Raw genomic sequence first — 10456 nt, forward strand, 5'->3', positions numbered from 1 at the left:
CCCCATGACCTCATGGTTCCCTTTTTGAGGCAGTTTTTACGGCCGGATGCCCTTCCTGACGCCAACCCTTAGTCACCTCTTACGATGAGCAGGGATACGGTGTACCTATTCTAAACCGGGGTACACACTGGGATCATTCATCCCAGCAAGCTGGTACTCAATTTACCGACCTCGGAAGGATGACAGGCTGAGTCAACCCCCCTGGTGTTAATTCAGCGATCGACTGGGATTCGAACTCAGGATCCTCGGATCCCAAGCCAGCACCCTAACCGCTACGCCAACACCAACACCAACTAAGCCAACGCATTATAATGTAAATTCAATGCTGTTTAAAATTATGTAAATTAAGTTTAAATGTGCCTTGCCTTAAGCTATCTAGCAATGAAAAAAAATTTCGAGGGCAAATCTAGCAAGAGGGCAATTTCATTCCGATCGCACAAGCTTTAGTCGAGTTATAGTTTAAAATGTTAAAATGACTACAATTACGTCATGACCTTAAATTAGGTCAAGGCCAAAAATTAGGTCAACCCACATACTTTATATCCACATTATTGATGCAAAATTTCATTCCGAAAGTCCCATATGCCTCCGAGATAAAGGTTGGAAATTGATACAGTTTGGGAATTTGGACTGTTTAGAGGGCAGGAAAAAAATGGATAAATAAATGAAATAAAATACTTTTTTTTAATGGTATAATTTCTTTTCTTTCTTTTCTAAAATAAAATACTTTTCTAACCATCTTGTTGCAGTCACATGAGGCCCACAACCCATTGAGTGGATGCTTAACACCTGTTTTTTGGTGCCTACACATTCCTGAATGAAGACCACTGAAACTTTAGGTCTCTTGATGAAACATTAGACCTTAGGCTTGTGTACCTGGCAACTATACTATTTGGTGGTGCCTTCAGTTTTGAATATTGAAGTTTTGAAACTTCAGATCGAAGTTTAAGTGTTTTCCCATTCTTGTCTTTGTCAAATTTCCACTGGTTATTTTGCTGTGTACGTGTTATTGTGTGTTTCTGGTTGGTATTGGTTTGTAATTCGTACAAACTTGTGTGTAGGTAATCGTTTTCTGGGTCGTACCTCGTGCGCGGCCTGGTAACTTGGGGCTTCCCTCCCCCCGTCGGTGTTTTGTCGATTTGGGTTCTTTCCTTCGCTGTAATGCTTGTTTCTTTTATTTTCTCCCCCTCACCTCACCTCCCTAGACAAAGAATTCTATATTGATTCTTTCTCTCCTCCCGGACACGTGCTTGTCGCTCTCCTCCTCGTCTCGACTTGTGCCCCGCCCCCTGTATCTCGTTTTTCTTCCGCCTCTGCTCCTTCTTTCTCAAATCCACGTTCTCGCTTGGAGACTTTTCCCAGATTGGTTTTCATGGTTTTCATGGTTCTGTTTGGATATTGTTGGAATATGTTTAAACTGCAGCCGTGATGCTGACGCCGCCCCCCCCCGCCCCCCCCCCCCCCGAATTTCCATGTTTTAAACGTTTCTCAGTGTGTACCCTGGTCAGAATAGGTACACCGTATCCCTGCGTGTCGTAAGAGACGACTAAGAGGGTTGGCGTCAGGAAGGGCATCCGGCCATAAAAACATTGCCTCAAAAAGAGAACCATGACAATTACAACTACATATGGGCAGGGTGCAGCCCGAAGTGGAGATCGGTTTCTGAGGTTTGGGACATGGAATGTAGGGACAATGACAGGGAGATCAGGAGAAGTGGTGGAAATATTGGTCAGAAGAAGAGTGGACATATGTTATGTGCAAGAGACGAGATGGAAGGGAAGTGGTGTGAGAATGGTGAAGGGTAGGCATGGACAGAAATACAAGTTTGTGTGGCAAGGGTGCCCGGAGGGCGTGAATGGTGTTGGTGTCCTGTTTTCTGAGGAGTTTGTAGACAGTGTGGTGAGTGTGACTAGAGTGAGTGATAGGTTGATGATGGTGAAAATGATGATTGGAAAGCTCTTGGTGAACGTCATCTCGGGATATGCTCCACAGGTTGGTCGAAGCAATGAAGAGAAGGACAAGTTCTGGTGTGCGATAGAGAAGCTGATGGAAAACGTGAAAGATGAGGAAGTTGTTGTGGTGGGAGGAGACCTGAATGGACATGTGGGAAGGAGTATGGATGGTTTTGAGGGAGTTCATGGGGGTTACGGATATGGTGTGAGAAATGGAGAAGGTGAAAGGATTTTGGAGTTTGCTGATGGAGCTGATTTGTTGATTTGTAATACTCAGTTCCAGAAAGAGGATAATAAGCTTGTTACATACACGTCAGGTGGGTCGACGACAACCGTTGACTACCTGATGGTGCGTAGGTGAGATAGGGGGCACCTCCGGGACACAAAGGTGATCCCGGGGGAGGAGGCTGTTTCACAGCACCACTCGGTTGTCTGCGACATAAGGGTGAAAGGTGCGAGGAGAGCACGGCAGGTGAAGTACCAACCAAGAATGAAGGTGTGGAGGTTGAAGGAGGTGACAGTAAGGGAGGCATTAAAAGAGAGGCTGAGTAGGGTAGAGGATGATGTGGTTGAGCTTGAAAGTGGTTGGATGTCAATGAAAGCTAGTCTGTTGGGAGCCGTTGGTGAGGTATGTGGATGGACAAAAGGACCACCGAGGCACTCGGAAACATGGTGGTGAGATGATGAAGTTGGAAAGAGGATTGACGAGAAGAGGAAGAAGTTCAAGGAGTGGCAGAAGGCGAAGGGTACGGGAGCAGAAACAGCAGAGCATGAAAGTTATAAGGCAGCCAGGAAGGCTGAAAAGAAAGAGGTAGCAAAGGCGCAGGAGGCATGTAGGAAAATGTTCGGAGAACGCTTGGATTCGGAAGAGGGTCAGAAAGCAGTATTCAGGATTGCAAAGCACATAGCGAAAGAGGTGTGATGTGATGGGGGTGAGTTGCTTGAAGGATGAAGTGGGACAAATCGTTGTCGACCCAGATGGAATTAAAGGAAGATGGAAAAGATATATGGAAATGCTGTTGAATACAGAGAATGAATGGGATGGCAACATAGAGAGTAACCCAGTTTTAGGAACGGCAGAGAAGATAACTGAGAAGGAAGTTGAGGAAGCGATAAAAGCAATGAAGAGTGGAAAAGCGGGAGGGCCGACGGGAGTTGTGGGAGATATGTTGAAGGCAGCAGGAAGTTGGGGTGTGAAGAGAATGACAGAGATCTGTAATCTGGTGGTGAAAGAAGGCCGCATTCCAGTGGATTGGGAACTGAGTACCCTCGTCCCTCTATACAAGGGGAAAGGTGACCCTCTGGAGTGTGGCTCGTACCGAGCGATAAAGTTATTGGAGCATGGAATGAAGGTATTGGAAAGGGTGTTGGAGAGGAGGATAAGGAAGAAAGTGAAGATCGACGAAATGCAGTTTGGATTTATGCCAGGAAGAGGAACGACAGATGCGCTTTTCATTGTGAGGCAGTTGCAGGAGAAATACATGGAGAAGAGGAAGAAGTTGTTTTTTGGATTTGTTGATCTGGAGAAAGCATTCGATAGGGTTCCACGCAAAGTATTGACATGGGCATTGAGGAAGTTAGGAGTGGAGGAATGGTTGACCAGAGTAGTGATGGCAATGCACAAAAGAGCGCGCACAGCTGTATGGATGAAGGACGGGAACAGTGGTGAGTTTGAGGTGAAGGTGGGAGTGCATCAGGGGTCGGTACTAAGTCCACTACTATTTGTAGCTGTGATGGAGGTGCTGGCTCAGAACGTAAAGGAGGGTTTACCGTGGGAGTTGTTGTATGCAGATGATCTGGTGTTGATTGCGGAAAGTATGGGTGGACTGAAGGAAAAGATGAACAAGTGGAAGGAATGTATGGAGACAAAAGGTCTGAAGGTGAATATCGGAAAGACGAAGGTGATGGCAAGTGGTAAAGCATGTGGTGAGGTGGAAAGAACTGGGAAGTGGCCCTGTGCTGTGTGCAGGAAGGGTGTCGGAGTGAACTCCATTCAATGTACAATGTGCGCTGAGTAGGTTCATCAAAAATGTAGTGGTCTGAGAGGGTCATTTACCAGTGTGGCAGCTACATTCAAATGTAAGGTGTGCACAGAGGGAGCTGCAGATGGAGGAAATGTTGAGTTGGATCTTGGAGACGGCGTGAAGCTGGAAGGTGTGAAAACATTTTGCTACCTCGGAGACATGCTGAATGGAGAAGGTGGATCAGACTCGGCAACGGTTGCTCGAGTGAGATGTGCATGGAAGAAGTTTCGGGAACTGAGTGGTGTGCTGATGAGGAGGAGAGTGTCGCTGTAGCTGAAGGGAAAGGTGTATGCTGCATGTGTGAGAAGTGTTATGATTTATGGGAGCGAGACATGGGTAATGAACGTAGAGCAGCAACGAAGGCTGGAAAGGGTGGAAATGCGAATGGTTCAATGGATGTGCGGAGTTTCGTTGAGAGAGAGGAAGACAAATGATGAATTGCGAAAGATGATGGGAATAGAGCCTGTGATTGATGTTGTGAAGAGGAACAGGTTGAGATGGTTTGGTCATGTGTTGAGGAAGGATGAAAGTGACTGGTTGAGAAGAGTGATGCAAATTAATGTAGAAGGAAGTAGAGGACGGGGAAGACCGAGAAAGACTTGGCCAAAGATGGTGGAAGAAGAAATGCGGGCAAGGGGGTTAACAAGGAGAGATGCAGAAAATAGGACAAAATGGAGAAGATTGTCATGGGGACCGCAAGGCTAACCCCCGCTCGAGCAGGGAAAATGGCCTTAAAGTGCATGTTGTTGTTCAGTTTTGAATATGTATGACAAATGTTTGATACTCAGTCCAAAACTTGGGAAATACATTCGCTTAGTTCCAAGATGGTTATTATCTAAAGTTTCTAACACCTGGAGTTTCATGGACGAAATTATTCGATCTTGGTGAAGATCCGAATCCAGATCCAGATCTGATTAATTTTTAGTTTTTTAATTGATTATTCAGCATTGAGAGATGGGACCAAAACGATATGTAGCATGATATTTAAAATGGTTGTGGACGAGTTATGACAAAAGTTGATGGATAATAAGTTGGGTAGGTGACAAGAATAAGCCGATTAGTTTTTGTTTCAGGTCCAGATGCAGATCTGGCCTATCAGTGGGATACAAAACGTAAACTGTTCAGGCCTGGAGGAGGTTTGCTCTCTACCGAGTGCCGTTATAGTTTTAAATGTCACCATGATGACATTTATCCTCTTAATTGCAGAATCATTGCCATATCATGATGCTGTGTTAAAGCTTACTTGACTCATTCTGTGATTTATTTATTTATTTATTTTGAAAATCGTAAGCTCGGTTTGAACTTCTCTTGACTCATTGCCTCTCTGTGGTTTAAGTTCAAGCATTGGACAATTTGAATTCTCGTGTTTTAAATGCAGTACGTGTATTCATATGATGAAATGTAGATGAGGAAAAAGGACATTTGGCTTATCTTACTCTCGTCACGTCTTCATCATATAATTCCCAAAGATAAAGGAACTGGTCACAAAGGTTTGAATGCTCCCTACCGCATCACCTCCATTGTGATTTGCAGAAAGAATACAGGAAGGATATGGATGCTGAAATCAAAGGCAAGGGACTGTATCTGCTGGACAAGAACAACCCAGAGTCCCAGCGTGTCAGCAATGCCACAGACATCCTTAGTGATGTGAGTACTTTCTCTCTCTCCCCTCTCCCTCCCTCGCTCTTTCCCTCTCTCATTCTCCCCCCTCCCTCTCTCTCTCTCCCTCACTCTCTCTCTCCCCCCTCTCCCTCCCTTGCTCTTTCCCTCTCTCATTCTCTTCTCCCCTCTCCCTCCCTCTCTCTCCCCCCCCCCCCCTTTCCCTCCCTCACTCTTTCCCTCTCATTCTCCGCTCTCCCCCCCTCTCCCTCTCTCCCTCCCTCGCTCTTTCATTCTCCTCTCTCTCTCTCTCTCTCTCTCTCGGTCTCTCTCTCTCTCTCTCTCTCTCTCTCTCTCTCTGTCTCTCTCTGTCTCTCTCTATCTCTCTCTGTCTCTCTCTGTCTCTCTCTGTCTCTCTCTGTCTCTCTCTGTCTCTCTCTGTCTCTCTCTCTGTCTCTCTCTGTCTCTCTCTCTGTCTCTCTCTCTCTCTCTCTCTCTCTCTCTCTCTCTTTCTCTCTCTCTCTTTCTCTCTCTCTCTCTCTCTCTCTCTCTCTCTCTCTCTCTCTCTCTCTCTCTCTCTCTCACTCTCCCGCCATCCCGTCTTTCTCTCACTCGTTCTGCTGAATTATGTGAAATACAAAGCTCTCAACATTGTTGGTATCTCCCGTGATGAGGCAGAAGCTGAAGTCCTGTTGCTCTCACATCGCAGACAAAATGTTGGTGGCTTCTGTTTTCTTGTGCCTCTCCTCTTGTCTAGCCCTCTTTCTGCTCCCTTCATCCGTCTCCAGCTTCTCCAAGATGCCCGGGTTCTTCCAGTAATCCCTTCCTAGTTAAACTAAAAAAGATCCAGGCTTTCCACCCACCTCCACTCTTTTGCTCCTCTTGTCTCGCGTTTGTGAAACTGCCTTCCTAAGGTGGTTAAATTGCGCTCTTCCCTCCAAGTGGTGCACCACCATCTTGTGTCATCTCCATTCTTACATGCATTCGTTTCTACCTCCATTAACCTTCCCTTGCTTGTATGCAACTGTAGTCGCACTGTCCCAACCCAACCTATTATCCTTTGTCAACTCACTCTTAATGAACCTTGATTTTTTTTTCTCTTCAAAAATATCACGAATCTCATAAACCACAGTTAATTCCTCACGATATGATGTATAAACTCAAAAATCTATCTCCAAAATCATTACTAGTGAGAGTCATTACATAGGCCTTATAATAAACTATTTCCCCTGAAATTTGATGTAACAATATGAAACAGACAACGATGCCCCCTACCCCCACCACCCCCAATTTAACAACCAACAGCTGTGTTTTTACTCAACCTGATGCTTCCTATGTGTGATGTTCTAAACACCACAGTGTTTTATAGATACTAGCAACGGTACCGGCCCTATGGGCGGGGCTTCAATTGGGAGGCCCAAATGAAAAGGCAAAATATCAGAAATTGAAGGCTTTTTTATTTTAAACGATTTATATAAACATCCGTTAAATCATATCACACGCAAATCATCAAAATCTAAACAGTATTTGTAGAAGTTCAATAAAAGCCGCATCACCGTTCATATCGGTAAATATTATTCCATCGTGTTTGGAAAAACTGGAAAATTGAAAAAATTGGAAATTGGACAAATTGGAAAATTGGGAAAAAAAATTGGAAAAACAATATAGCCTATTTTACTCCAGGGGGTCCCAGGATTACCCACCCAAAATTTCGTTGCGATCGGTTCAGCCGTTTTTGCGGTACCTGGGAACAGACGGACATTTGGTGAATTATAGTAAGATGAGTGTTTATAAGAGCCAAATTGTTGCTGTGTAGATTCAAATTACATGCTGCAAATCCTGGAACATTCATCCACCACATATTCGTTAAGATGATTGCGTCCATTCCACGCACTTGTGAATAGTACAGAAAACCTGGAAACGTAGAAATTAAAATTTGCAAAAAAAATGGCCGTGGTCCGAAACATCCATATTCAAAACTGAAGGCATCACCGACTGGTGTAGTTGCTCTCGATTGGCTAAGCTTTGCCTAATAAGCAGATATGCTATTGGGTGGGGCCTTCAGTTTTAAATGCAGAAACCAATGAAACCTGCTTTTATTAGGTAAGTACCAGGATTATAAAAAGCGACAAATTTAGCAGAACGCATGATGTGCTATGACTATCCCACGGTGCTATTGCGTGTTACATGGACAACGAACAGCTATTTTACCCAAAATGCTTCAACAGTTATCTGGCAATGCTCACTGCATTTGCTTTGAATTTAAACGAAACATTTTCCTGCATTTGAATTGTTTTCATGGTGATTCCTTATATTCATGTCAAATCTCAGTTTTATTAATGTTGGCAGGTTTCATTAAAGTCCTCCTGAAGTGAAATGCCTTTATGGCAGGTGCATGATTTCCAAAGGTGCCACCATTCTGTTCTCAAGCCTGGTGTTGTCTTAACGGTGAAGGTGGCCGGCTTAAGATCCTAGGGTCCTGTGTTCAAATCCCGGTCGGTTGTTGAATCAACACCAGGTGGGTCGACTCAGCCTGTCATCCTTCCGAGGTTGACAAAATGAGTACCAGCTAGATAGTAAAGGGGCACTGCATCAGCGGCACAGCTGCTACCCCAGAAAATGATGCAGCCAAGCAGCAACAGGCTGCATACGAATAAATAAATTCTGTCCTAAAGAAATAATATTTCCTTCTTTTCTTTTTTTTAACCAGAGCAGCCATGTTGAATTTAGTCGTGAAACTATAATGGTTAAAGCAATGCAGGGTAGCACAGGGAGGGTGGACTGCTGCTCCTTATGAGGTGGTCATTATCATCAGCTAATTGATTACCTTTTGCTCACCTTCTGTGTGACAGATAAAGTACAAGCAGAAGGATATGTCCTACACCAGCATTATAGACACACCAGATATCCTTCACGCACAGCACATCAAGACCATGTCCAGCCAGGTGAGCAAAGATCAATACCTTGTTCCAATAACTGTTTTTCAATTATTCACTTAGTTACTACTCATGACTGTGCATGGAGGTGTTCAAAATGTTCTACAAATCAGATGCTTTCAATAGACCAAGACTCTCCAAAAAAGAGAGATGTGTATACAAATCAATACTTCAAGTATATTTCCTGTAAACATAAAAAATAATTATTTATTTTAGAAAAATACGAAATGTTCGTGTGCCTTGGACTATTATGAGTACTAGTGAGGTACCCGTGCTACGCACGGGTGGGGGGCCAGAAGCAAACAGACAATGCAGAAACGGCGAATGCTAAAGCATGAAACCAATAAATTCCACAATCCTGGAGCACCTTCAGTCGCACGTCAGACATAGACAGCAAGTTCGTGAAGGACTTCCATGAAAAACGTACCCGTTCGCAAACAAACAGGTACGTTTGTTCTATACCAAGTCAATGGCGAATCTGCGTATGGCGATCCGCGAATTTCACGTTTAGAAAGTATAAACCATCACGGCATTTCGTCATTCACTTGAACTCGATATCTCTTTTTTATTCCACACAGCATAACTACAATCACAAATTAAATAGCATTAATATAAAAAATAAACTTTTAACAACATTCGTGACATAAACAAATATTAAAATCCTGATGTGAAGTTCCGTACGGTTGGGTGAACACAATTACGAATTCAAAATCGTAATTGCATTCACTGAATTCCAATCATCAATTGATACTTTAACAAAACGATTAACACGATTAACGTTTAGCGATTAAACATTACGATTGAATGACGGTTGTATTGGGATATTATCAAACCCACACCTTGCCGTCATCTGTCCACTTCCGGATTCGCTGCAGGTTCGTAATTCTCATCAAAATCTAAACAGTATTTGTAGAATTTCAATAAAAGCCACATCACTGTTCATATCGGTAAATATTATTCAATCGTGTTTGGGAAAATTGGAAAAACAATATGGCCTATTTTACTCCAGGGGGTCCCAGGATTACCCACCCAAAATATCGTTGCGATCGGTTCAGCCGTTTTTGCGGTACCTTCGAACGGACGGATGGACGGACAGACAGACGGACGGACATTTGGTGAATTATAGTAAGATGCCATTCACATAACTTTTAGAACCTCCTCCTCCTACCTTCCTCACACTGTGATAATTCCACTAAGGACCAGGATTTTGTACAAGGCGTTTGCTGTTGACATCACAGGCCACGATAATCAACCCAAAGCCGGTGTTACTTGACATTTACTAGACATGATTTCTGGCACACAGAAACAATACAAAGACGAGGCTGCAAAAGGCTTGGTACAGTGCACGTCCATCGTAGACACTCCAGAGATGCAACGATGCAAGGGAAACAAGAAGCTCTACAGTGAGGTTGGTGGCTTTGAGAAAACAAAACATGAGAAACACTATCACCTAATAGTCTGCAAAAGGTGAAAAATGTTTAAAGCCACGACGAGCCGTTCTTGCCGTTGCTGTGCAGATCCAGTACAAGTCTGAGATGAAGAACATTAAAGGAAAATCTACAGCCATGCAGGAAACGCCTGAGCTCCTCCGGGTCAAGGAGAACCAAAAGAATTACAGCATGGTAAGCAATTTAAGGTGCTCTTTCCTTCGCAGTTGCCTTAGCGAAGCACTCACTGTTTTCCACTTTAGATTTACGATACTACAACATTTTCCTTTTACAGAAAGGTACAACCTTTCCTTGGGATCTGTTTAGTGGGCAGGGGCGATGTAATGCACACGGAATGTTAATACTACCTTGTGTGTGCATCTCTGAAATGAACCCACCAACGTGTCTTTCTGCTACAGCTGCAATACAAGGCAGAATCCGAGAAAAACAAAGGAAAATCCATTTCTGTGCAAGACACTCCAGAAATACTTCGAGTCAGGGAGAACCAAAAGAACTTC

General features: G+C 43.9%; 1 protein-coding gene across 1 annotated transcript in view; it reads left to right on the forward strand.

The window, feature by feature from the left end:
- The window catches only part of LOC137435018 (nebulin), a gene marked incomplete at its 3' end in the record, with an annotated part of 363563 nt that extends 353107 nt beyond the window's left edge, over positions 1–10456 (forward strand). The window contains 5 exon segments of the mRNA XM_078785019.1: positions 5510–5623; positions 8428–8520; positions 9815–9919; positions 10029–10133; positions 10358–10456. Coding sequence (XP_078641145.1) covers positions 5510–5623; positions 8428–8520; positions 9815–9919; positions 10029–10133; positions 10358–10456 — 516 coding nt within the window.

The sequence above is a fragment of the Myxine glutinosa genome, chromosome 1, assembly GCF_964187855.1.
Source record: "Myxine glutinosa chromosome 1, kmMyxGlut1.1, whole genome shotgun sequence".
NCBI lineage: Eukaryota > Metazoa > Chordata > Myxini > Myxiniformes > Myxinidae > Myxine > Myxine glutinosa.